Source organism: Cololabis saira, chromosome 20 (genome assembly GCF_033807715.1).
Source record: "Cololabis saira isolate AMF1-May2022 chromosome 20, fColSai1.1, whole genome shotgun sequence".
Classification (NCBI taxonomy): Eukaryota; Metazoa; Chordata; class Actinopteri; order Beloniformes; family Belonidae; genus Cololabis; species Cololabis saira.
Window position 1 is genome coordinate 38,680,043 of NC_084606.1, and position 23,435 is coordinate 38,703,477.

General features: G+C 40.2%; 1 protein-coding gene across 1 annotated transcript in view; it reads left to right on the forward strand.

Annotated features, from left to right (window-relative positions):
* Positions 1-10,386: 10,386 nt before the first annotated feature.
* LOC133420535 (interferon-induced very large GTPase 1-like) overlaps positions 10,387-23,435 on the forward strand; it is a 28,260-nt gene continuing 15,211 nt past the window's right edge. Inside the window, exon 1 of the mRNA XM_061710229.1 lies at positions 10,387-10,741. Within this exon, the coding sequence (XP_061566213.1) occupies positions 10,387-10,741 (355 nt within the window). The remainder of the gene's footprint in view (positions 10,742-23,435) is intronic.

A 23,435-nucleotide genomic window follows, 5' to 3' on the forward strand; every position in this document is an offset into this window, starting at 1 on the left:
TGAGGGTGCATAAGCATGCATTGCACCCTCAGTTTATGTGTTTGCATGCTCAGTTGAAAAGACGAAAAGAAAACTGACAAATGCGAGTACGTTAAGCCTGATTTATGGTTCCGCGTTAAATCGGCCGTAGGGTACGCGGCGACGCGCACCGTACACTCGCGTATCCTACGCCGTAAGCTCTGTGTTGGTGCAACGCGGAACCATAAATCAGCCAGTGTACATCACTGATCTGCTTCCAGCAGTTTCCTGCACCAGCAAGACGCTGCTCTCTGCTGCTCCGTTAACACAAAGTAACGATGGATATTCGGAAGTGGCTCAAGCACAACGACGCAAGCAAGTTTACAGGACTGTCTCAGAAAATTAGAATATTGTGATAAAGTCCTTTATTTTCTGTAATGCAATAAAAAAAAAAAAAATGTCATACATTCTGGATTCGTTACAAATCAACTGAAATATTGCAAGCCTTTTATTATTTTAATATTGCTGAGTATGGCCTACAGTTTAAGATTAAGATCCCCAGAATATTCTAATTTTTTGAGTTTTCTTAAGCTGTAAGCCATGATCAGCAATATTAAAATATTAAAAGGCTTGCAATATTTCAGTTGATTTGTAATGAATCCAGAATGTATGACATTTTTGCATTACAGAAAATAAAAGGACTTTATCACAATATTCAAATTTTCTGAGACAGTCCTGTATATTTATGGTTATATTTATTTTTGTTGCTATGTTTTATTTTCTGTGATTTTTTTGATTGTCTTTTCTGTGATTTCTTTGATTGTCTGATGGGTGAGGTAGCCCAGACTAAATGTAGCATCTTATTTGTTCTGCAGCGATATTGCTGCAATAAAGCATTTGAAATACACTTTAAATATTCTTGTTTTGCTAGTATCATTCCGCTTGAAATTATGGGAAAATGCATAATTTAGTGTTGAATAACGTGCCAGGCATCAGAATCAGAATCACCGGCGGGGACACGATGGTATTGTGCGCCTGTTTTCCAAAGGGTAACACTGGGATAGGGGGGGAAGAGAAAAAAAACATCTTCACACTGAGTATATACACAGTATCAAGGTGCAAAAAACACCTCAGCAGCACACAGAGCAACAGATATCACAAGACTTGCTTGTGGGTGTGGGTGTGGGGTGTGGGGGGGGGGTTCAGACGAATTTGTGATCACTTCCCGCCAAGCCAAGCTTCCAACTTCTCCAGGGTGTTATCAATCTTGCCAATGAGCTCAAAGACCGCCGCCAGCCTGCGATTCTGTTCGAGAATCGCATTCAGCTTGCGGCCCTATTCCCCCAACGTTAAAGTCAGAGCGTTGATCGCCTTGCTTGACCCTTCAGCCACGTCCGGCAGCTCTGAAAGAGCCAGAACAGCTGTCGACGCGTTTGTCGGTAGACCAGGAATCCCCCTCCTCCGATCAGGAGGATGATCAGGAGAAATCCTGCTTTCATAAATCCAATTATGAAGGCATCTTCAACATCCTTGACAGACAGAATCTTGAGACACAAAGGCTTCCAGTATTTGTAGGAATCCATTGTGTATCCGGAAAAAAATGTCCCATCGATTCAATTCAATTCAATTTTATTTATATAGCGTCTAATACAACAAAAGTTGTCTCTAGACGCTTTCCAGAGACCCATACCCAGAACATGACCCCCGAGCAGTTATAACATAAACAATGGCAGGTAAAAACTCCCCTAATGGGAGAAAAACCTTAAGCCAAACAGTGGCAAGGAAAAACTCCCCTTTAGGAGGGAAGAAACTTTGAGCAGGACCAGGCTCATAAGGGGGGACCCTCCTGCCGAGGGCCAGACTGGTGGGTCAGGGACGGCAACAGCACAGCAGGCAGGTGGAAGCAGCAACGGGATGACCAGGAGTGGGGACCACAGGCCAGCATGCAGCTCCCGAAGCTCCGGTCCAATCATCAGGTCCCAGGTTGGGGTGCAGGGTCGGGGAAAGGTTGAGAAGGGGCAGGGCCAGGGAGAGGAGTCTTGACGGACAAACCTCTCCCCCGCCTGCCCGGGCCGTTACCCTGCCCCTCTCACTCCCTAGCTGCAGGTTCCGGTGTCCGGCAAAGGGTGCTGCAACATGGACAAAAGAGAGAAAAGGGAGGAGAAGGGGGGGCCAGCACAAGAAACTACAGGAGCGACTCTGGCACACTAGAGTTTACACTACCTAGAGATTTACCAACACCAGCTAGAGGTTTACTAAACACTAACTATAGGCTTTACTAAACAGAAATGTTTTAAGTTTAGTTTTAAAGGTGGAGGTGGTGTCAGCCTCCTTAATCCAGATTGGAAGTTGGTTCCATAGCAGTGGTGCCTGATAGCAGAACGCCCGCCCTCCAAATCTACATTTGGATATGTGAGGTTAATCAACGTTTTTGAACAAATTTGTCATTATGAAAGTAACAGAATCAAGTCAAGTCAGAATAGGCTTAATTAGGTCAGCTCAGAGAAGCTGACTGCTGTGTTTTTCGCATCCTTACCATTGTCTTTAGGTGCATCAGTTTCAAGACCCCCATCACATGCTCTAAACAGATAACAGGGAAGCCACATCCTGAGTTTTTGTAAGGGGGGTCGACTGACAGCCGTCTCATTGTCTTTAAGGGTTAGTTGACCATCTCATGACAACAAAACCCCCTTGACCATTTCTTAAAAGGATGTCTGTTGCTCTGCAGACCACAGATACGTTGCTTACTAACTGAAAAGTCATAGGTGCATACCTGCCAACACTCCCGATTTAAGCGGGAGTCTCCCGATTTTCAACCATTTCTCCCGCCCTGCTCCCGATTTGTAATTTCTCCCGCTTATCTCCCGATTTTAAAGTGAAATGAGTCAATGGTGTTTCACGTGTCGGGGTTCCTGCATGGATGTATTATATTAACGGGTTCCTGACAAACCTGGCAACCCAACCCAAAAGCGCTGCCTACGTCCAAGCTCCGCCCCATGGAGCTGCTGCGATACGTCAACGTCGCCGCCATATTGGATGTGGCAAGACTGCGCTGTAAACTAATACAAGTAAATGGACTTATTTTCATAAAGCGCCTTTCTACAAAGAAATTTACGTTTTAGGCTACGTCTCATTTATTCATTCACACACGCACTAATATACTTGGGAAACAGTTAGGCACCAAATATAATATATTTAATTTTCTCAGATGCCAAAAATAAGAACTTTATTGATCCCACAGTAATTCATGTTATATCAGCTATAGAGAACAAGGTAGTGCCGAAAAACAATATATATCCCCCCTCACAAAAACAAGAAAAGCATTACATAAACATATTTTAAAAATTTCAAGTTACAAAATAACATATTTGAACCATTTTTCAGATTTTTTCAGTTATTTTATTGTTTGGAAAATGGTTAAAATATGTTATTTTGTTATTTGAAAATTTGAAAATTTGTTTTGTTTGAGAAAATGCTTTGAAAAAAAATGAGGGAAGAGTTGGTGGAGTATCAAGTCATAGCAAGCAAGGATCTCCCACAGGAAGAGAGAGTTGAAGGTTCTGGGGCCTTCTAGGGAAAGAGGAGAGCTTTACAAATCTGGCATCACTGATGATGAAGCTCAGAGAGCTCATTCAGCATGGTGGAAAAGATCCTCACAGAAAACCACAATGAGTATGGATAATTCTACTCTTTGCGCACTCCTTTCTTGCAAGATAAACCATACCAGCCCTGGCCACATGTACCCTCCAAGAAAGTGATTGAAGCTGCAAAGTCTGCCACCTACAATTACAACAGGTCCTTGGGGGACAAAGGGAACCTGGAAAATTCTACAAATATTGTATTTTATTGTTATTAATACTGAACTTATTTGGCTCCAAGAAGGCTGTAGAATCATTTTGGGAGGTACATTTTAGCACATTTCATTGTAGCTATGGATTTAAAGCTCATTAAAAGTCGCCTTGTTTATATCAGGGTGGGGATGTTGTGAGTGGAGCATTCCAGAAAATCTCCCTCTTTTTCACAGCCCAATGTTGGCAGGTATGTAGGTGTGACTTTTCAACCATCATCTGATACCATGTCTGTTTGACCATCTGTTTCTTCTAATTGTTCATTGTTTACCAAATATGGTTTTTCCTGTCACCCTTGCTCAAATAAAAAGGGCCCGACTGCAGGGAGAATTTGGGAGAAGGCCTGACGAGTTCTAAGAGGAGGGCCGTGTTGCCCTAAAGCTCCTCAAGACTTCTCTCCAAGCTTCTGCAGAATCGCCTTGAAAATCATTCCACAAGTCTCTGGTGTCTTTTTCTAAGTTATTAATTTATGTTGATGATTTAGGAACCTAACAGATACTCTAGGAACTAAGAGTAAACCTGCACCCTGGGAGCGGAGAGCTCTGACAGGAACATAAGGCACTATCAGGTCTTGCAAATAATGCGGAGCTAAGCCGTTTTGGGCTTTATACGCAAGTAATAAAATTTTAAATTGGATTCTGAATTTTACGGGTAACCAATGGAGCGACGCTAACACTGGAGAGACGTGGTCTCTCCTGCTAATTCCTGTCAGTACTCGTGCTGCTGCATTTTGGATCAGCTGGAGCCTATTCAGCAAATTACTTGGACATCCTGCTAACAACACATTACAGTAATCTAGTCTAGAAGATACAAACGCATGAACTAGTTTTTCTGCATCACTCTGCGAGAGGATTTTCCTAATCTTTGCGATATTACGGAGATGGAAAAATGCTAGTTTACAAACCTGATTGACATTCAATTCAATTCAATTCAATTTTATTTATATAGCGTCTAATACAACAGATGTTGTCTCTAGACGCTTTCCAGAGATCCAGAACATGAACATAAACATAAACATAAACATAAACATAAACCCCCGAGCAATTATTATATAAACAATGGCAGGTAAAAACTCCCTTAGTGGGAGAAAAGCCTTAAGCCAAACAGTGGCAAGGAAAAACTCCCCTTTAGGAGGGAAGAAACCTTGAGCAGGACCAGGCTCATAAGGGGGGACCCTCCTGCTGAAGGCCAGACTGGGGGAGTCAGGGACGTCGACAGCACACAGCCGGCAGGTGGAAGCAGCAGCGGGATGACCAGAGGTGGGGGGGGCGTCAGCAGCACACAACAGTCATGTTATAGTCATGACATATGGTTTAAACGACATATGGTTTAAACGACAAATCCTGATCGAAAACAACACCAAGGTTTCTCACAGTGGCACTGGAAGCCATCGCAACACCAACTAATCCCTTCCTAAGATGCTCTGGACCAAGAATGATAACCTCTGTTTTATCTGAATTTAGAAGCAAGACATTTCTGAACATCCAGTCCTTGATGTCCCTAAGACATGCCTGAAGTTTAACCAACGGTTCTGTCTCACCCGGCTTCATAGACAAATAGAGCTGCGTATCATCAGCATAACAATGAAAGTGTATGCCGTGATTCTGGATTATACTTCCCAACGGCTGCATGTATAAACTGAACAAGATTGGCCCTAGCACTGAACCCTGCGGAACACCATAACAGACCCTTGACTGTTCTGAAGAAACCTCATGTACATGAACAAACTGGAACATCGGGTCTGTCTTTTGGCCGCAAAAATTTGGTCAATTGTGCTGAGAGACCAGTTAACCAATTCCATGATTGTAGAGTTTCGGAGGAGTGAAAAAGAAGAGACTCTGAAGACGAGACAAACAAAAGACAAAAAACATGTGCACCCCCTTTGATCTGAGATGCAGCCTTGTCATCATTTTCTAGAACCGGCCCTGTTGCATAAACACACCTGATTCTAATTAGAATTAGACTATTTACAATAGTGCAAATAGTCACTCCGTAAATAAATTTGCCTTGCCTTGACACAACGAACAAGTGCTATTTATTCAAATCATTGCAGTTGTAGACTTTTTGTGAAAATGATCAAAAGAAGTTTCAGGCCTGGACAGCAGCCAGAACAGATCCCCTTTATTTGAGCCACCGTTGGCTAATTTAGTATGGCTGGCTTATTTTTTGCTAATATATGATGCAAATTAATTTAATTTTATATCCATTCTGATCAAATCTGTCCGCTGGAATCTGGAAGCTGCCAAGTCGACAGCATCCAGCCCCACTTATTGCGGGTGAAAGTTTCCCCTAATTTTGGAGACATGTAAAGCGAAAGCAGGACAAACTTATCTGATGTTGCTATAGACCATTTTTTCTGCATGAAAACGTGGCTGAAAAAGTTTAATCGAATTTGTGAGTTAATATACCTTTGGGTTTGTGTCTTCAAATGTAACCATCTACACTTTGTAAAGTGTAAAAGCAGATCATTTAGAGAAATGAGAACTTCGTCCACAATGACACAGAAGAGCAAACTTTCTTAAAGCTCCCAGTGTTTTTTTGTGCACGGCTTTAACTCTGAAAGAGTAGATTCACAGGAGCATCCTTCTCTGGATGGTCTTCCTGTTTACAGACACATATTAGTCATTTCCCAGTCATTAACTTTTTTTTTTTAAAGATTTTTTTGGGCTCTAGTGGCCCTTTATTGAAGATGCAGATATGAAAGGGGTAGAGAGAGAGATCGGGGATGACATACAGCAAAGGTGCGCAGGCCGGGATTCGAACCTGCGACCGCTGCAGGAGGACTGTAGCCTCAGTATATGAGCCGCTGCTTAACCCACTGCGCCACCGAGCGGCCCCCAGTCATTAACTTCTGTGAATAAGATGCAAATACAAAAAAAAAATTAAAGCTGCATGCAGCGATGAACGGGCCCTCGCCCGTGCAATTTTCAGCAATAAAAGTCAAGGACTCAGAACTAAGTCCGATGACACCACCAATGACTCTTTATGTCAAACCATTCAAAAGTTATGGCAGAAAATAGGGACTATCAAATATCGACCAATCAGATGAAGGGGCGGGTCTAATTTGCACCAATTATGTTCAAGGACTCAAAACTAAGTCCGATGACACCACCCACAGGTCTTTATGTCAAACCATTCAAAAGTTATGGCAGAAAATAGGAACTATCAAATATGGACCAATCAGATAAAGGGTGGGCGCGCTTTTTGGCATCTAGCGTCGCCACGGTAACGCTTTTGACTGAGAAAAGTAATGTGCATCGTCGCAGAATGGAGACGCACATTTTGATGTATAACACACCTGGGTGCACGTTACGGTTCGGGTGAAGAAGCGGCCGAAGAAATGGCATAGATTGCGCCAAAATTACATGATTAATTAAAAATGGCCGACTTCCTGTTTGGTTTCGGCCATGGCGCCAAGAGACCTTTCTTTAAGTTGCGACATGATACAGGTGTGTAGCGATTTTCGTGCATGTACGTCAAACGGTATTGTGGGGCTTGAGGGACAAAGTTTTCAAGGGGGCGCTGTTGAGCCGTTAGGCCACGCCCATTAATGCAAACCATTAAATATCACATTTTTCGCCAGGCCTGAATACTAATTTCACTGCTAAAGTCATGGTTAGGGCAACATTTAAGAAGATTCGTATTATAACCTCTGTTGAAAAAAATAAATAAAAGTAAAACCAAGTATTCAAATGCTGAGGCTACTGCACCATAAGGCACAACAGATATACAATTCATTGTGTTCTTATGTTTATAAACTTCCTAACTTTTTCATTTACAGTCAATTAAAATGGTATTCCTTTTTAATGGGAGAACTGTGAGACTATTTGGTGACCAGACACTTATATTTCTAATGTTTTATGCTGCTGTGGTTAAGAGCAGTTTACACCTCTTTCTTGTGGGAAGACCTCCGTTCATCCGTCACTGTTGCATGCAAGAATCAGAACATGTGCACGCAAAACTCTGCTTACCGGTATGAACTTTAGACAGATGCAGCAGCGGCTGACCAATCATTTGTTCGTCACATCAATTATACGTAACGACCACTGGTAATGAGAGCACCGTAGGACCAATGGGGTGTTTTAAAGCTGATTAATATTCTCGTGCAACCTTAGAGTTATTCCTTTATTTGGTAACGTGTTGAAGGTATGATCTGTGGATAGGTTACTTAGAAAACTCCTCCTTCAGTGGTTTGTATATTAAAGGAGGTGAAAACTGAGGACTAGATCATTCTGGAGGATCTACAGGCAGAACTTCTTTCTCCTGTTCACCATCAGCAGGTAAAAGGCTCTTTATCTTTCTGGGGTGTAACATTTGAAGATGAAATCCTTGAATAAAAAGCATATTTTCTTAAAACAAAATTTTTTTTGTAATACTACTCTAAAATAGATAAATACCTAATAATGTGCAGCCTAAAATGTTGGATATATTGGCTTGAAACTTTTCATCATTTAACAGGATTATATAACTGAGAAAAATAAATGAACAAAAATACATAAAATTAAAAATGCAGACTCTAAACAATGGAAATAATTTCTTTGAGATGCAGGTCAGATTGCAGAGCAATTAAACACATGATCATGGTTTCTATGGTTACAGAGGGACTTGAACTACTGCAGGAAACCAGTTAAACCACTGTTGAGTCAAACTCTGAGGTAAGTAGAAATGATGCCAGTAAACCAACCATGTTCATTTCCAATATATGACCTAAATATTATTGTCACGGTTTTCGGGTTTTGTTAGTTTTCACCTCATTTTGAAAGTACTTCAAGTATCGTATTTTCTGGACTATAAGCCACACCTGCATATAAGCCACATCCGCTCTATTTTTAAAAAATCAATAAAAAAAAGATATACAAGCCGCACCTGCATCCGCTCTATTTAAAAAAAAAAGATATGCAAGCCGCAGATATTTATGTTGTTAGATTAGATATTTACTACTTGTACAGAAGGATTTAGAACTGTAAATGATGTACATGTTTGTACCTAAATAGATCCTTTCCTAACAGTGTCTTTTAACACGGCAGCAACTTTGCTGATTAAAACTGGTCAGAACCAAGAGAAAATAACCGGTATTTATTTATCTATTTATCTGTTTGAAATCTGCTTCTACCTACTTCTATCTGCTAAAGAAGAAGTAGCGTATTCTTCTTTGTATTTATTTTGTCTTAGTTTTGATTCTAATTCCGGTTAGAGCGGCCCGAGCATTTATCGAAATGTCGAGAAAAAAAGTCGAAATGTCGAGAAAAAAATGTCAAAATCTCTAGAAAAAAGTCGAAATGTAGAGAAAAAAAGTCGAAATGTAGAGAAAAAAAGTCGAAATGTCGAGAAAAAAAAAGTCGAAATGTTGAGAAAAAAGTCGAAATGTCGAAAAAAAAAGTCAAAATTTCTAGAAAAAAGTCGAAATGTAGAGAAAAAAAGTCGAAATGTAGAGAAAAAAAAGTTGAAATTTTGTGAAAAAAGTCGAAATGTTGAGGAAAAAGCGGAAATTTTGAGAAAAAAAGTCAAAATGTCGAGAAAAACCTCATTTTGAAAGTACTTCAAGTACCGTATTTTCTGGACTATAAGCCACACCTGAATATAAGCCGCATCTGCTCTATTTTTAAAAAAACAATTAAAAAAACATTTACAAGCCGCACCTGCATCCGCTCTATTAAAAAAAAAAAGATATGCAAGCCACAGATATTTATGTTGAGCATTTATCGAAATGTCGAGAAAAAAAGTCGAAATGTCGAGAAAAAAATTTCAAAATCTCTAGAAATATGTCGAAATGTAGAGAAAAAAAGTCGAAATGTAGAGAAAAAAAAAAGTCGAAATGTTGAGAAAAAAGTCGAAACGTCGAGAAAAAAAAGTCAACATTTCTAGCAAAAAGTTGAAATGTAGAGAAAAAAAGTTGAAATGTAGAGAAAAAAAAGTCGAATTTTTTAGGAAAAAGCTGAAATTTTGAGAAAAAAAGTCAAAATGTTGAGAAAAAAAGTCAAAATGTCGAGAAAAAAGTCGAAATTTTGAGAAAAAGGTCAAAATGTCGAGAAAGTTATCTGTTTATCTGTTTGAAATCTGCTTTTACCTCCTTCTATCTGCTAAAGAAGAAGTAGCATATTCTTCTTTGCATTTATTTTGTCTTAGTTTTGATTCTAATTCCGGTTAGAGCGCCCAGAGCGGTGGAAGAAATATGCAATCCATAGAATAGAATAACCTTTGTATAAGCTGCACGGTTGAAAACCTATGAAAAAAGTAGCGGCTTATAGTCCAGAAAATACGGTATACGCTGGACTAAACTGAACCGGACTATAACTAGGGTATCATGGATTTAACTGGAATATGGTCAGAACTGGAGCTGCTTTGGTTTCTCTGTAAAATAAACCATTTTTAGACAATCAAGTGTAAATGTATGAAGAGGAAGTGGACTGGACTCCGAGTTACTTTTGAGGTATCGACAAATGTTAAACATGCCTTCTGCTAAAAGGTCCAAGATTGTTATTCTTATGTTTTACTGTAATAAACCTGCTGCACACCAACAACTTCAATAACACAAGGGAGTGTAAATGTGTAAATGTGTGTTTTTCTTCTCCAGGGAATCATGAAGTTGCAGATGGTTTGTTTGCTGCTGGTGCTGCTCGGTTCTGAGGTGCTCTCGGTCGACCAAGATTACGACGACGACGACAACAAGGACTACAAAACGCAACATAAATGGTTCATAGAGCAACACATCAAACCAGGGATGAGGCCTGATCGATGTACTGAAGAGATGAAGAGAATCAGGGGGATCAAGGGACGATATTGTAAAAAACTTAATACTTTTATTTTGGCACAAGCTAAACCAATTGATAGACTGTGCAAAGGAAAGGGGGATGAAGAAACGATCAAAATCTTCAAATCTGTTGTCGACTGTGATCGCATTGGCACTCGCACTCGCCCTCCTTGCGCTTACAAGGGTAAACATTTGAACAAAAAATGCCTGAATATAACATGTGGAGAGCAGCTTCCTGTACACCTTGAACCCTGTAGAAAAAAACCTGATGTTTCCTAATTCAACATTTGGTAAACAGAAAGACTAAAAATGTGAAATCAGTCATTTGACCGCCTGCTCATAAATGAAACATTAAAACATATTACAATAAGGATTTTTTTTGAATGAAACATGAAATCCACTTGAATAAGAAGATTTTTCTTCTCTCCTTACTTTCATATCTTAAAAGTTGATGTTAAAAATCAGCGAATTTGAAAACTTTTAAGGTCTCGGAACACAATTAAGATTTTGTTATGTTGATATTACATATTTTGACCATGAACACTGATATTCAAGGTGGCGGTACATCCAGATGGTTTTACGGTGGTTTGTAAAGTTCTATGTGAAAAACGTCAAGTTAAATAAATAAATAAAAATGGCCTGTGTAAAGGCGTTTTCAAATGAAAAAAAAATTCTCTTGTGAAATATTTGTGACCTGTTGACCTGCACCTCGCAATCGAGAATCGTTTAGAACAGGAATCGAAATTGAGAATCGGAATCGGAATCATTAAAATCCAAACGATGCCCAACCCTACGTCGTCATCATCATCATCATCATCATCATCATCATCATCATCATCATCATCATCATCATCATCATCATCATCATCATCATCATCATCATCATCATCATCTAACCTTATTAAGCTCTCGTGAACCATGATGATTTGTCAGAAAATAAATCAGATGACACTGTGGCTTGATCATAGATTCATTCACATATATAAAACTTAATCAAACATCCATGCATGTAAAGTCCCCAAAGTGGTAATTTAATCAAGGTAGCGAACTGATTCATTTGAACAATGCGAATTACAGTTGTCGGCCACTAGAGGACGCGTTTTTACCATATGACCTTGAGACAGTCTCTCTTACAAACAAATATTAAAACAAACTTTCCAGGGCTGAATGTCAATAAACACGTTATCAATATTATTTCCCACAGCATGAGGAAGTAAAGTAGTCATTTGTATGACCATGCTGACTGCGTGAGAGTAGAGTCCTTGGTTAAATCATAACGCAGTAGGCCTGCAGTAGCCCACAGTGGCCACTAGAGGGCGACCAAGTGCCAACTACTGAGATAAATACAGATACATCAGTAAAAGTATAGATTTGCAGCTCGATATGCTGTACCTTGCAAATATGCAATTTATCAAATAAAAATGTGATTGTATTTTTTTTTTCCTCTATACAATTTCACCTGCCCACCCCCCCCGCCCCTCTCAAAAAAAAGAAAACACCCTATCACCCTATTAAAGTCACCTTTTAATCTATGTATGGAGGTTAAGATGCTTTAATGATCTTTAATGATTCTACCAAGGTCTTTTGCATGGTGACTTTCTCGTTTCCTCTGCCACTATATCTCCAAAAGCTAGTTTCTTCATCGTCAGTGCATCACTCGGTAGAATAAAATGATACGCAGTTTTCCTAGGAGAGGGGAATCTAGACGCCAAAAAGCGCGCCCCCCCTTCATCTGGTTGGTCCGTATTTGATAGTTCCTACTTTCTGCCATAACTTTTGAATGGTTTGACGTAATGAGTCGTGGGTGGTGTCATCGGACTCGGTTTTGAGTCCTTGAACATAATTGGTGCAAACTAGCCCCCCCCCCTTCATCTGATTGGTCAATATCTGATAGTTCCTACTTTCTGCAATAACTTTTGAATGTTTTGATATAGAGAGTCGTGGGTGGTGTCATCTGCTAAATGTCCAGCCCTGAAGAATCTACACGCAAGTAATACAAGCTTCCACTGCAGCCTGAACGTGCACAAGGGTGGAGGGCCCGTTCATCGCTGCTTGCAGCTTTAATATTTATTTATTATTTCAGGTTGATTTTTTTAAAATTTCGTTTGACTCATACAGTCAAACTACTTTATCTATACATACCGTACATTTGTTAAATGGCATGTTGTGATACCGTCATCCTGTACCAATAATACATTTGGGATGGGGTGAGGTTTGCGTGCGGGGGGGCCTCCAAATAACATTTCGCTTAGGGCCCCAATTTGGTCAGTTGCAGCCCTGCTCATCCTGTCATGGATTTTGATTTTGTACCAAATGACAAATGAAGGGGGGGGGCGTCAGCAGCACACAACAGTCACAGCACAAGAAACTACAGGAACGATGGACAAAAATGATGGTTATGAGATATTTATAATAAATAAAAATGGAAATGGAGAAGAGAGGAAGGGAAGAGGAGAGGAGAAGAAGGGTGAGAGGCACCGCCCAGCGGAGAAGAAGATACAAACACATGAACTAGTTTTTCTGCATCACTCTGCGAGAGGATTTTCCTTGCATTTTTTTGCAATATTACAGAGATGGAAAAATGCTATTTTACAAACCTGATTGACATATGGTTTAAACGACAAATCCTGATCGAAAATAACACCAAGGTTTCTCACAGTTGCACTGGAAGCCATCGCAACACCATCAACACCTTCCTAAGATGCTCTGGACCAAGAATGATAACCTCTGTTTTATCTGAATTTAGAAGCAAGACATTTCTGGACATCCAGTCCTTGATGTCCCTAAGACATGCCTGAAGTTTAACTAACGGTTCTGTTTCATCCGGCTTCATAGACAAGTAGAGCTGCGTATCATCAGCATAACAATGAAAGTGTATGCCGTGATTCTGGATTATACTTCCCAATGGCTGCATGTATAAACTGAACAAGATTGGCCCTAGCACTGAACCCTGCGGAACACCATAACAGACCCTTGACTGTTCTGAAGAAACTTCATGTACATGAACAAACTGGAACCTGTTAGACAGATATGATTTAAACCAACTAAAACCTATATATTTGAGTCTATGCAGAAGAAGACCATGATCCACTGAGTCAAAAACGCTTTGGCAAGATCAATAAAAAGTGCAGCATATGATTTTTTTTTCATCCAAAGCTGTAATAATATCATCTGTGACTGACGTGGCTGCAGTTATAGTGCTATGCCCTTGCCTAAAACCTGACTGAGTTTGACTTAAAATATCATTTTCAGTCAAAAAATGCTTTAGCTGTTCATTTACAAGGGATTCAAAGATTTTGGCTATAACGGACAGTCTGGAAATAGGAAGATAATTATCCAGGATAGAAGAATCTCCACCTTTTAATAATGGAAAAACAAATGCTGACTTCCAGGAGCTGGGAATCAAACCACTGCTTAGACTAAGATTGAAAATAGAGGCAATGGGTCTTGCGATCAAATCTGCAGCTGTTTTTAAAAAATAAGGTTCAATTTGGTCAGGGCCGGCATACTTTTTACAGTCCAGACTAGATAGAGTAGGAGAAATGGGGAGAAATTCAAAACTATTTCCAGGACAGGTGGCTACACTGTCTTTCACATCTGCAGGGAGATTTGAGAGATTTGAGAGAATGACTGAGCCTGCATTGATAAAATGCTTATTAAATGCCTCCGCTATATTTTCTTTACCCTTAATTTCGCTCTGATTTACCTTCAAAAGATAAGGAAGAGTAGAGGGTGTCATAGACCCTGATTAAGATTTAATTAATTTCCAAAATTTTCTGGGATCATTAAGATTTTCATTTATCAAGTTAAGATAACACTCACTTTTTGCATTTTTTACCAACTTAGTGCATTTATTTCTTAATGCCACTGTACCCAGTCTCCGGCAACATTACTTCCTTTAGCCTTGGCCCATGCCTTATCTCTTTCTCTAATAGAAAATGAGATTGACTCATTAAACCATGGGTTATCTCTACCACTAACTCTGAATCTTTTTACAGTTGCATGTTTATTAATTAGGGCCATGAAAGTTGTTTTAAAATAATTCCATGCCAAATCAACATCCGCCATCACACAGACAAGGTCCAAGTCGCTATTAAACAAGTCTACCAAGTCTACTCAAGTAAACCTCTAGTTAGTGTTGGTAAACCTCTAGTTAGAGTTAGTAAACCTCTAGTTAGAGTTAGTAAACCTCTAGTTAGTGTTAGTAAACCTCTAGTTAGTGTTAGTAAACCTGTAGTTGGAGTTAGTAAACCTCTAGTTAGTGTTAATAAACCTCTAGTTGGTGTTAGTAAACCTCTAGTTGGTGTTAGTAAACCTCTAGTTGGTGTTAGTAAACCTCTAGTTGGTGTTAGTAAACCTCTAGTTAGTGTTAGTAAACCTCTAGTTAGTGTTAATAAACCTCTAGTTGGTGTTAGTAAACCTCTAGTTGGTGTTAGTAAACCTCTAGTTGGTGTTAGTAAACCTCTAGTTATTGTTAGTAAACCTCTAGTTGGAGTTAGTAAACCTCTAGTTAGTGTTAATAAACCTCTAGTTGGTGTTAGTAAACCTCTAGTTGGTGTTAGTAAACCTCTAGTTGGTGTTAGTAAACCTCTAGTTATTGTTAGTAAACCTCTAGTTGGTGTTAGTAAACCTCTAGTTAGTGTAAACTCTAGTGTGTTAGAGTCAGTAGTCATAGTTGCAGCTATAGAACAAGACTATAATAGTTAGTCTCAAATATAGCTTGGTGGTAGATATTCTGCTATAGGCCTATGCTGCAGGCCTATGCTGCAGGGGGGCACTGACATGATCCACTGGGCGGTGCCTCTCACCCTTCTTCTCCTCTCCTCTTCTTCCATTTTTTATTTATTATAAGTATCTCATAGCCATCATTGTTGTCCATTGTTCTTGTAGTTTCTTGTGCTGGTCTGCCCCCACCCCTTTTTTTCTATTTTGTGCATGTTTGCAGGCTGGAGCTTCAGGAGCTGCATGCTGACCTGCAGTCCCCCCTCTGATCATCCCACTGCTGCTTCCACCTGTTTGTGTAGATGTCTGCTATATGCTTGCTGACATCCTGGCCAAAACAAATCAAACCAAACAAAACAAAACAAATGCCCAGCATTTAATTGTGCTACTATGTATGTATGTAATAATAAAAGTAATTATAATGCATAGTATTACATTATCATTACTTTACTATAATACTACAATATAATAGAGAACAATAGGCAGCAATGGTATAACAATATACTTGAATATAAGAGTAGATATACTATACACTGGTTCCTATATATTTACCTCCAATTATATACATAAAAATCACTATAAATCTATATATATCGACATATCTACATATAACTATAAATCAATATATATTAATAGCGATATAGAAACACAAATGCTGTACGTATAATACAACTCAATATATCCATATACATACCTACATATAACATATATCCATAATATACATCTATATATCTACATTTATTAATAAATGTACATATCTACCGTACATGTTTATTCGCATCTGTATTTTCAATTTTGAAATTAAATTGAACCAGGGAGTCACACACACTGCACTTAAAAAAGGACTGAATAAACTTTATATTGATCCTTCCAAAGTCCTACATTTGCACATATGACCTTTTTAACCGAGGAGATTTTCCTGGCGCCTATCACTTGGTGTAATTGAAAATAAAGCTTGTTTCAAGTGCAGACACCTACACCCAACTCCCATGGTAAAAGTCCACGTATAACTATCCATCTTTAAAGTTCAATTTATTTATATAGCGTCTAATACAACAGATGTTGTCTCTAGACGCTTTCCAGAGATCCAGAACATAAACATGAACATAAACATAAACATAAACATAAACCCCCGAGCAATTATTATATAAACAATGGCAGGTAAAAACTCCCTTAGTGGGAGAAAAGCCTTAAGCCAAACAGTGGCAAGGAAAAACTCCCCTTTAGGAGGGAAGAAACCTTGAGCAGGACCAGGCTCATAAGGGGGGACCCTCCTGCCGAAGGCCAGACTGGGGGAGTCAGGGACGTCGACAGCACACAGCAGGCAGGTGGAAGCAGCAGCGGGATGACCAGAGGTGGGGGGGGGGGCGTCAGCAGCACACAACAGTCATGTGGAAGCAGCAGCGGGATGACCAGAGGGGGGGGGGGCGTCAGCAGCACACAACAGTCATGTGGAAGGAGTAGCGGGATGACCAGAGGGGGGGGGGGGGTGCAGGCAGGCGGAAGCAGCAACAGCAGACATCCACGTAGGCAGGTGGAAGAAGCAATGGGATGACCAGAGGGGGGGGAGGGCCGGGAACACAGGCCAGAACGCAGCTCCTGAGGCTCCGGCCTGCAAACATACACAAAAGAGAAAAAAGGGGGGCCGGCACAAGAAACTACAGGAACGATGGACAAAAATGATGTGGCATCAGCAAAAAGGTGGCGTGATACAGTCTGTCTCAGACAGAAACCATTGTATCTTGTGGTTTATTCACATTAGAGATGGGCGGTATGGACTAAAAAATGTATCACAATAATTTCTGGCATTTATCCCAATAACGATAAAAATGACAATAAAAAAAATACCAATTCAACTCCACCTTTGTAACTATAAATCTATCACCACATTCAGTCTTTGCAGCCAAATCACTGCTCTAAAAGATACTAAATACTACTAAACTACACCAATTAAATTGAATTAATAAAAAACAATTAAATGAGTTACACCTGTACTGCAAAACTGTAATGATTCAGATCTGCCATGTTTGTTACACAAAAACCTCATCAACGGGAATTTCTTTCTTTCTTTCTTTCTTTCTTTCTTTCTTTCTTTCTTTCTTTCTTTCTTTCTTTCTTTCTTTCTTTCTTTCTTTCTTTCTTTCTTTCTTTCTTTCTTTCTTTCAGGCTCATATCTTTCCTTCCTTCCTTCCTTCCTTCCTTCCTTCCTTCCTTCCTTCCTTCCTTCCTTCCTTCCTTCCTTCCTTCCTTCACGTACGTTGTGCGTGGATTTAACACAGAACCATAAATCATCTTTACACAAAAACGTCATCAACAGGAATTTATCATTTTTACCATGAGATACAAATTCTTACCGCGGGGAATTTTTTTGACGGTATAACGTGAACGGTAAAATATCACCCATTCCTAATTCACATACACCCACCCCAGTGATATCAGAGACATGGGACATGCAAAATATTTGTCATTTGTGCCAGACTGCACCGTCTAAGAAATGTCAGTTTCCTTACAGCAGCTTGGCAGTGACACCTGCCAATACACTGATTGGATCTATAACAGCCCTCCAGCAGGATAAGTGATTGTCACACTGCCCTCCCTTATTTCACCATACATATTCATTCATGTGATTACAAGCAGTTCAATCAGGCTGTAAGCAATACAGAAATCCTACAAGGTCCAACAAAGTTACTGTGACTTTTTTGGTGCTTATTCATGAAGTAAATACATGAATAAGCAATGAAGGTGCTGTCAGATTAATGGACAGCAGGATGAGAATACAGGTCACGCGCATTCCTAGTTAGACAGTGAATGTGGATGTGGAGTTAAAAACATTAAAGGAAACTATTGCAGCTTCACTAATAAAACTAATAACTAATAACTAATAACTAATAAAACCTGATTCCACCGGAGCTTATGGTGGAGGCGCGTTCCAAACAAGTGTGTTCTCCACAGAACTTCGTCTCTTTGCTTTTCTTGAACACAAATACAAATAGGATAAAGTACGTCCTATCGTCAGTGTTGTGCAAGTTCCTACTTCTCATGAACTAGTTCAAAGTTCAGTTGACTGTTACACCCGCAAACGTAATAACAGCACTTGATAAGATGAAAATAGGCAAGAATCGAAAGAACAAGAATATGTGGCAAGAAAATGTCAGCCTGTTGAAGACATTTAGTGAGCAACTTGTATAAGCAGAAGATTTTTAGTATTCATGTTTTTTTTTAATTCAATTAGATTCAAATTTGCTTCAATAGTGTAAATATCACAACAATATTGCCAAAGCATCAAAAATAAATTCAACAAAAATGAATGAATTTCATGAATTAAATCAAGAAAAGAGTTGCATTGTAAACTCGCTCTGTTTGGGGGCGTACAATGTGTGTTTTAGTTATATTATTGTATGTGTGATTTTGTATATGTGTGTATATGGGGAAGAAATAATCAAAAGAAATAATAATATATAATAATAATAGTAATAATAATTTTATTAAAACAATTGTGATTATCACAATTTTTTTATCTTTTTTTATTAAAATAAATTATAATTTAATCATTAAAGATTCCTTTAATGTATTCAAATATTTCTCTTTGAATAATAACTTTTCCACAAAACATCTTGTTAAAATCCTCAAAATGACATCTACACCTTTTCCGTCATTAAAAGAAGAAAGAACAAACACCAACAACCACAAAGATCATTATTTTGTCTGATATTACATTTGTGGGAAGTTATTACATTTACAGATTTTCCCCTTCCCACATATGTAATAATTTCCTGCAAATGTAATAGTTATTACATTTGCAGAAAATTCAGTATTACGTTTGCAGTAGGCAAATTTTACAACATTTGTGGGATTATTACATTCAAAGCTGCAGATTTGTATTACGTTTGTGGTTTACTGTATTATGTTTGTGGGCTGTTACTACGTTTGCGGGTGTAACAGTTGACATAGTTTAAAAATGAACAGTTCACGTTCATAGTTCACCATCTTCACTTTGAACTAGTTCAAATTCAGTTCATTTTAATATTTTTAGGTGAAAAGTACGAATGAAACGCCCCCCTATCCTAAAACTGTTCACTGGATACAATCATACAATCAACAAGCTGCTTTCACGTTGTTCACCAAATCAGTTAAGTTTCCATGAGTCTGATCCTTTCCAGTCATCCTTTGACACGGAGAATAAAAAATACCAAAATACCATGTAAAGATGAATAATATAACACCACCAAACAGGAATACCAGATGTTACATCAATCATGTATATGGCACCTACAGGAAACACGTTGCACTTTTTTCAAATATGACATTTTTTTTCATGAGGGGGTGATAAAATGTCCAGAACATGCTTCGATCAAAATACCAAAGAACAGGGCCGGTTTTTGCTATGGGCAATATGGGCGACTGCCCAGGGCACAATCCCCCAAAAAATAAAAAAATTAAAAAATATTCGCTCTGACAGTTCGATCTCAAATCTATTCAATGGGCTGTTATTGTCACATCAACTTGCTGCTGCTGAGAGTCGTGTGTGTGTGTGTGTGTGTGTGTGTGTGTGTGTGTGTGTGTGTGTGTGTGTGTGTGTGTGTGTGTGTGTGTGTGTGTGTGTGTGTGTGTGTGTGTGTGTGTGTGTGTGTGTGTGTGTGTAATAATCCTATCAAAGCTCTACCTGAAGTGTATCTATAGTGGGGCAGGGGGGAACAACCCTGCCATCCGCGAGACCAGAGGCCGACAAGGAAGAACCCGGAACCCAGGCCACCAGCAACCCCACAGAGGGGAGAAGAGGGCGGGAGGAAACCCACCGCCAGCGAGGAACCCCTCCCCCCCGGTGGCGACCAAGGCCCCCACGACACAGGAAGAAGTAGCCAGGGATCCCGCGGAGGTGGACTGCGGCCCAGGCAATCCCCGGCCACCCGGTCCGGGCCGGACACATGGCCAGGACATAAAAACAGGGAGGGGGAGGACAGGGTATTAAGCTGACAATGATCCCCCCCTCCAGAACTAAGTGTCCTTGTTAAATGAATTTATTAAATGTTGAATGTGCAGTGCCTACAGTGTTGTTAAAACCGTGAGGTGGGGAGTGCCGGGCCACGCAGGACAATGCCCCCCACGACCCGGACACCCCGCCACTTCTCCTATGTGCGTATGGATCGTGTAGGGGGGGAAGGAGGGGGAGCATAGGCCGAAGCCAGGAGGCAGGACCAGCAGAGCCGGCCCTGGAAGGACGCCCACGCTCCCCCACCGGCCATCCAATTGACAGGGGCCGGCCCTCCGAGCCGGGCCAGGGCCCCACCATACCTCCACGGGCGCCCCCGGTGCCCGTGAGCCGCCGGAGCCCCCAGACGGAGGGGAAAACGGTCCAGCATTCCTCCATTCATACTGACAACATAAGACATAGACACCTGAGAATGACTCCACCCCGCCGCCGCGCCCGCCTGCGCACCCCCCGGCCAGGGGAGGCCCGATCCCCGGACCTGCTACCTGCCCCCAAAGGACACCCCAAAGGTCATGGAGTCCCCACAGACGCAGGGGCACGCGGCCCCCACCCAGCGACGGAGGACCAAGGCAGCAATGCCCCCCCAGCGCAGACAGCCACCCCCCACCCAGGCAGGGCCGGGCCCTTCGAGCAGGACCTACATGCCCACAGTCCAGCCCCCCCCAGGAACACCGGAGACGCCCTAGCCACAGCCCCCTGCCCGAGCCCCCCCAGCAAACCCCCCCCCCACTGCCATGAGGTAACCCCCCCCATAGGCCCCCACCGGCCAGGGACAGGGCCCCACGGCCCCACCCACCGCCCCCCAGGGGCCACCAGAGGCCCGCGCCCCAGCCCCCCCAAGCCGACCCCCAACCCCAAGGGCCACGAGATCACCACCCCCCCGCCCCCACTAGGTAATGAAGCCAATAATCGGAGACCAGAGAGAGTGCAATTCAGCCGAATGTTGTTCAGTGGAGGCAGACATTATCTCACTACTGATATGATCTGATAAAAGATTCCTGAAGTGGTTAATACATAAACTGGACTTTTGTTTCCAATTCACTAGAATGGTTTTCTTCGCGATAAATAAGGCAGTGAGAGCCAGGTGTGTCCAGTTAGATATACATATCGTGGGGCACACTGGAATTCTGTAGCTGATCCATGTGGATAAATCCTCACAAATCTCCGTCCAGAACCTCTGTACCGGTGTACAAAACCATACAGCATGCATATAATTATCAGGGGTGTTCTCTGTGCACTGTGAACAGATATTAGAGGTGACAAAGCCCATCTGGAACATCCTTTGTCCTGTATAATGTATTATGTGAAGAACTTTGTACTGTATAAGTTGTAAGTTTGGGTTCTTAGTCATAGTAAAAGTATTTAAACATATTTGTGACCAAGAAATCTGGTCGGTGTTGAGAGAGAGATCTGCCTCCCACTTTGAGATCGGGAGAGAGACTTATCTAATTTAGACACTAACCTGTAAACTTTAAAGTGCTTAGGTTCAATAAATCTATTATCCTGACAGCTTTAATATTAACTTGCACCTGTAAATGAGTAGTTAGGATTGATTTCCTGTAACTGAACTTTGACTCCTTCATTGCCATTTCTTTGGATATGGCAGTGAAAGTAACTTTGTTCTTCAGCATTCAAGTTAAGGCTGGATATTGTGCTGGCATTAGCAGGAGGGTCGCACCCTTCTTTTCTTCTCCTCCTTGCTACACCCGCAACTTAAGAGAACCTATTTTGAGAAGTTTTTGTTAACTCCTCAGTTATTTGCCACGACACGTCTTCAATGTGAAAGGTGTTTCTTAAGGTAGGTAATTTTTCAGTTTGTATGTTTGTCCTTTGTTTACTTTTATCTTACAAAGGTTTAATGGACTTCATTATTGACAATTATGTCCATTGTTATTGATAATTATTTCATGTTTTTTAAATTTTTCCTTAGAGAAAGGTTTGAAAACAGAACGAAACAGAAAAAAAAGACCCAGAAAAATGTGCGGTTAGAATTTATTCCTTTCAGTTGAGTTAAAGACTTTTCTTAATTATGAAGGAGGATATGAATGCACAAGATGCCACGAAGGAAGAAGAATCGACCAAACCGTAAGTATGACTGATGCAAGAAGAAAAGGAGAAAGGAGAAATTCAAGAAAGCTTTGCGACTAAAATCCTGCTGTAGCATCAACACAGATATTTGCTTTTCTCTGTTAGATGCCGTTTCTGCACAACAGAGAACCAGAACAACAAAAACTCCAGCTTCAACAACGGCCAAAACAAGTAAGAAAAACATCAACCTAATTAATTTGATTAAACATTGGAAGTATTTTTTACTTCTTAGGAAAATGTATATGAGGAAATAAATTACTTCATTTAAGAGGAAGAAAAGGAACATGGTTTAACCCTCCGGGACACCTTTAATAATTGTTACACTCTGACCCCTTCGCGCAAAAAACGCGCTTTTCATAAGGTAGCTATAAAACATATTATACATTAATATTATATTCTACTTTAATTGAGCTAATTTCTTTCACCAATATCTGACCTAAGTATTGATATCAAATATTCATGATTTTTTAAAGATTTAACCTTTTAAATGCCAGGTTTTTGTCACAATGCCACCATGTTTTTAGATGGAAAAAACAGAAAAATTTTATTATTTTCAATATACTACATGCAAAGTAGATTTTTTTGTTTTGGGTTATTACAGCTGGGATATGTCAATGATGAGTAGCAACATTGATTTTCATGCATTATTATTTTTTGTGCAGTGTCAAATACTCACACTTTGACCCCTTCGCGCAAAAAATGCGCTTTTCATAAGGTAGCTATAAAACATATTATACATTAATATTATATTCTACTTTAATTGAGCTAATTTCTTTCACCAATATCTGACCTAAGTATTGATATCAAATATTCATGATTTTTTAAAGATTTAACCCTTTAAATGCCAGGTTTTTGTCACGATGCCACCATGTTTTTAGATGGAAAAAACAGAAAAATTGAATTATTTTCAATATACTACATGCAAAGTAGATTTTTTTGTTTTGGGTTATTACAGCCTGGGATATGTCAATGATGAGTAGCAACATTGATTTTCATGCATTATTATTTTTTGTGCAGTGTCAAATACTCACACTTTGACCCCTTTGCGCAAAAAATGCGCTTTTCATAAGGTAGCTAT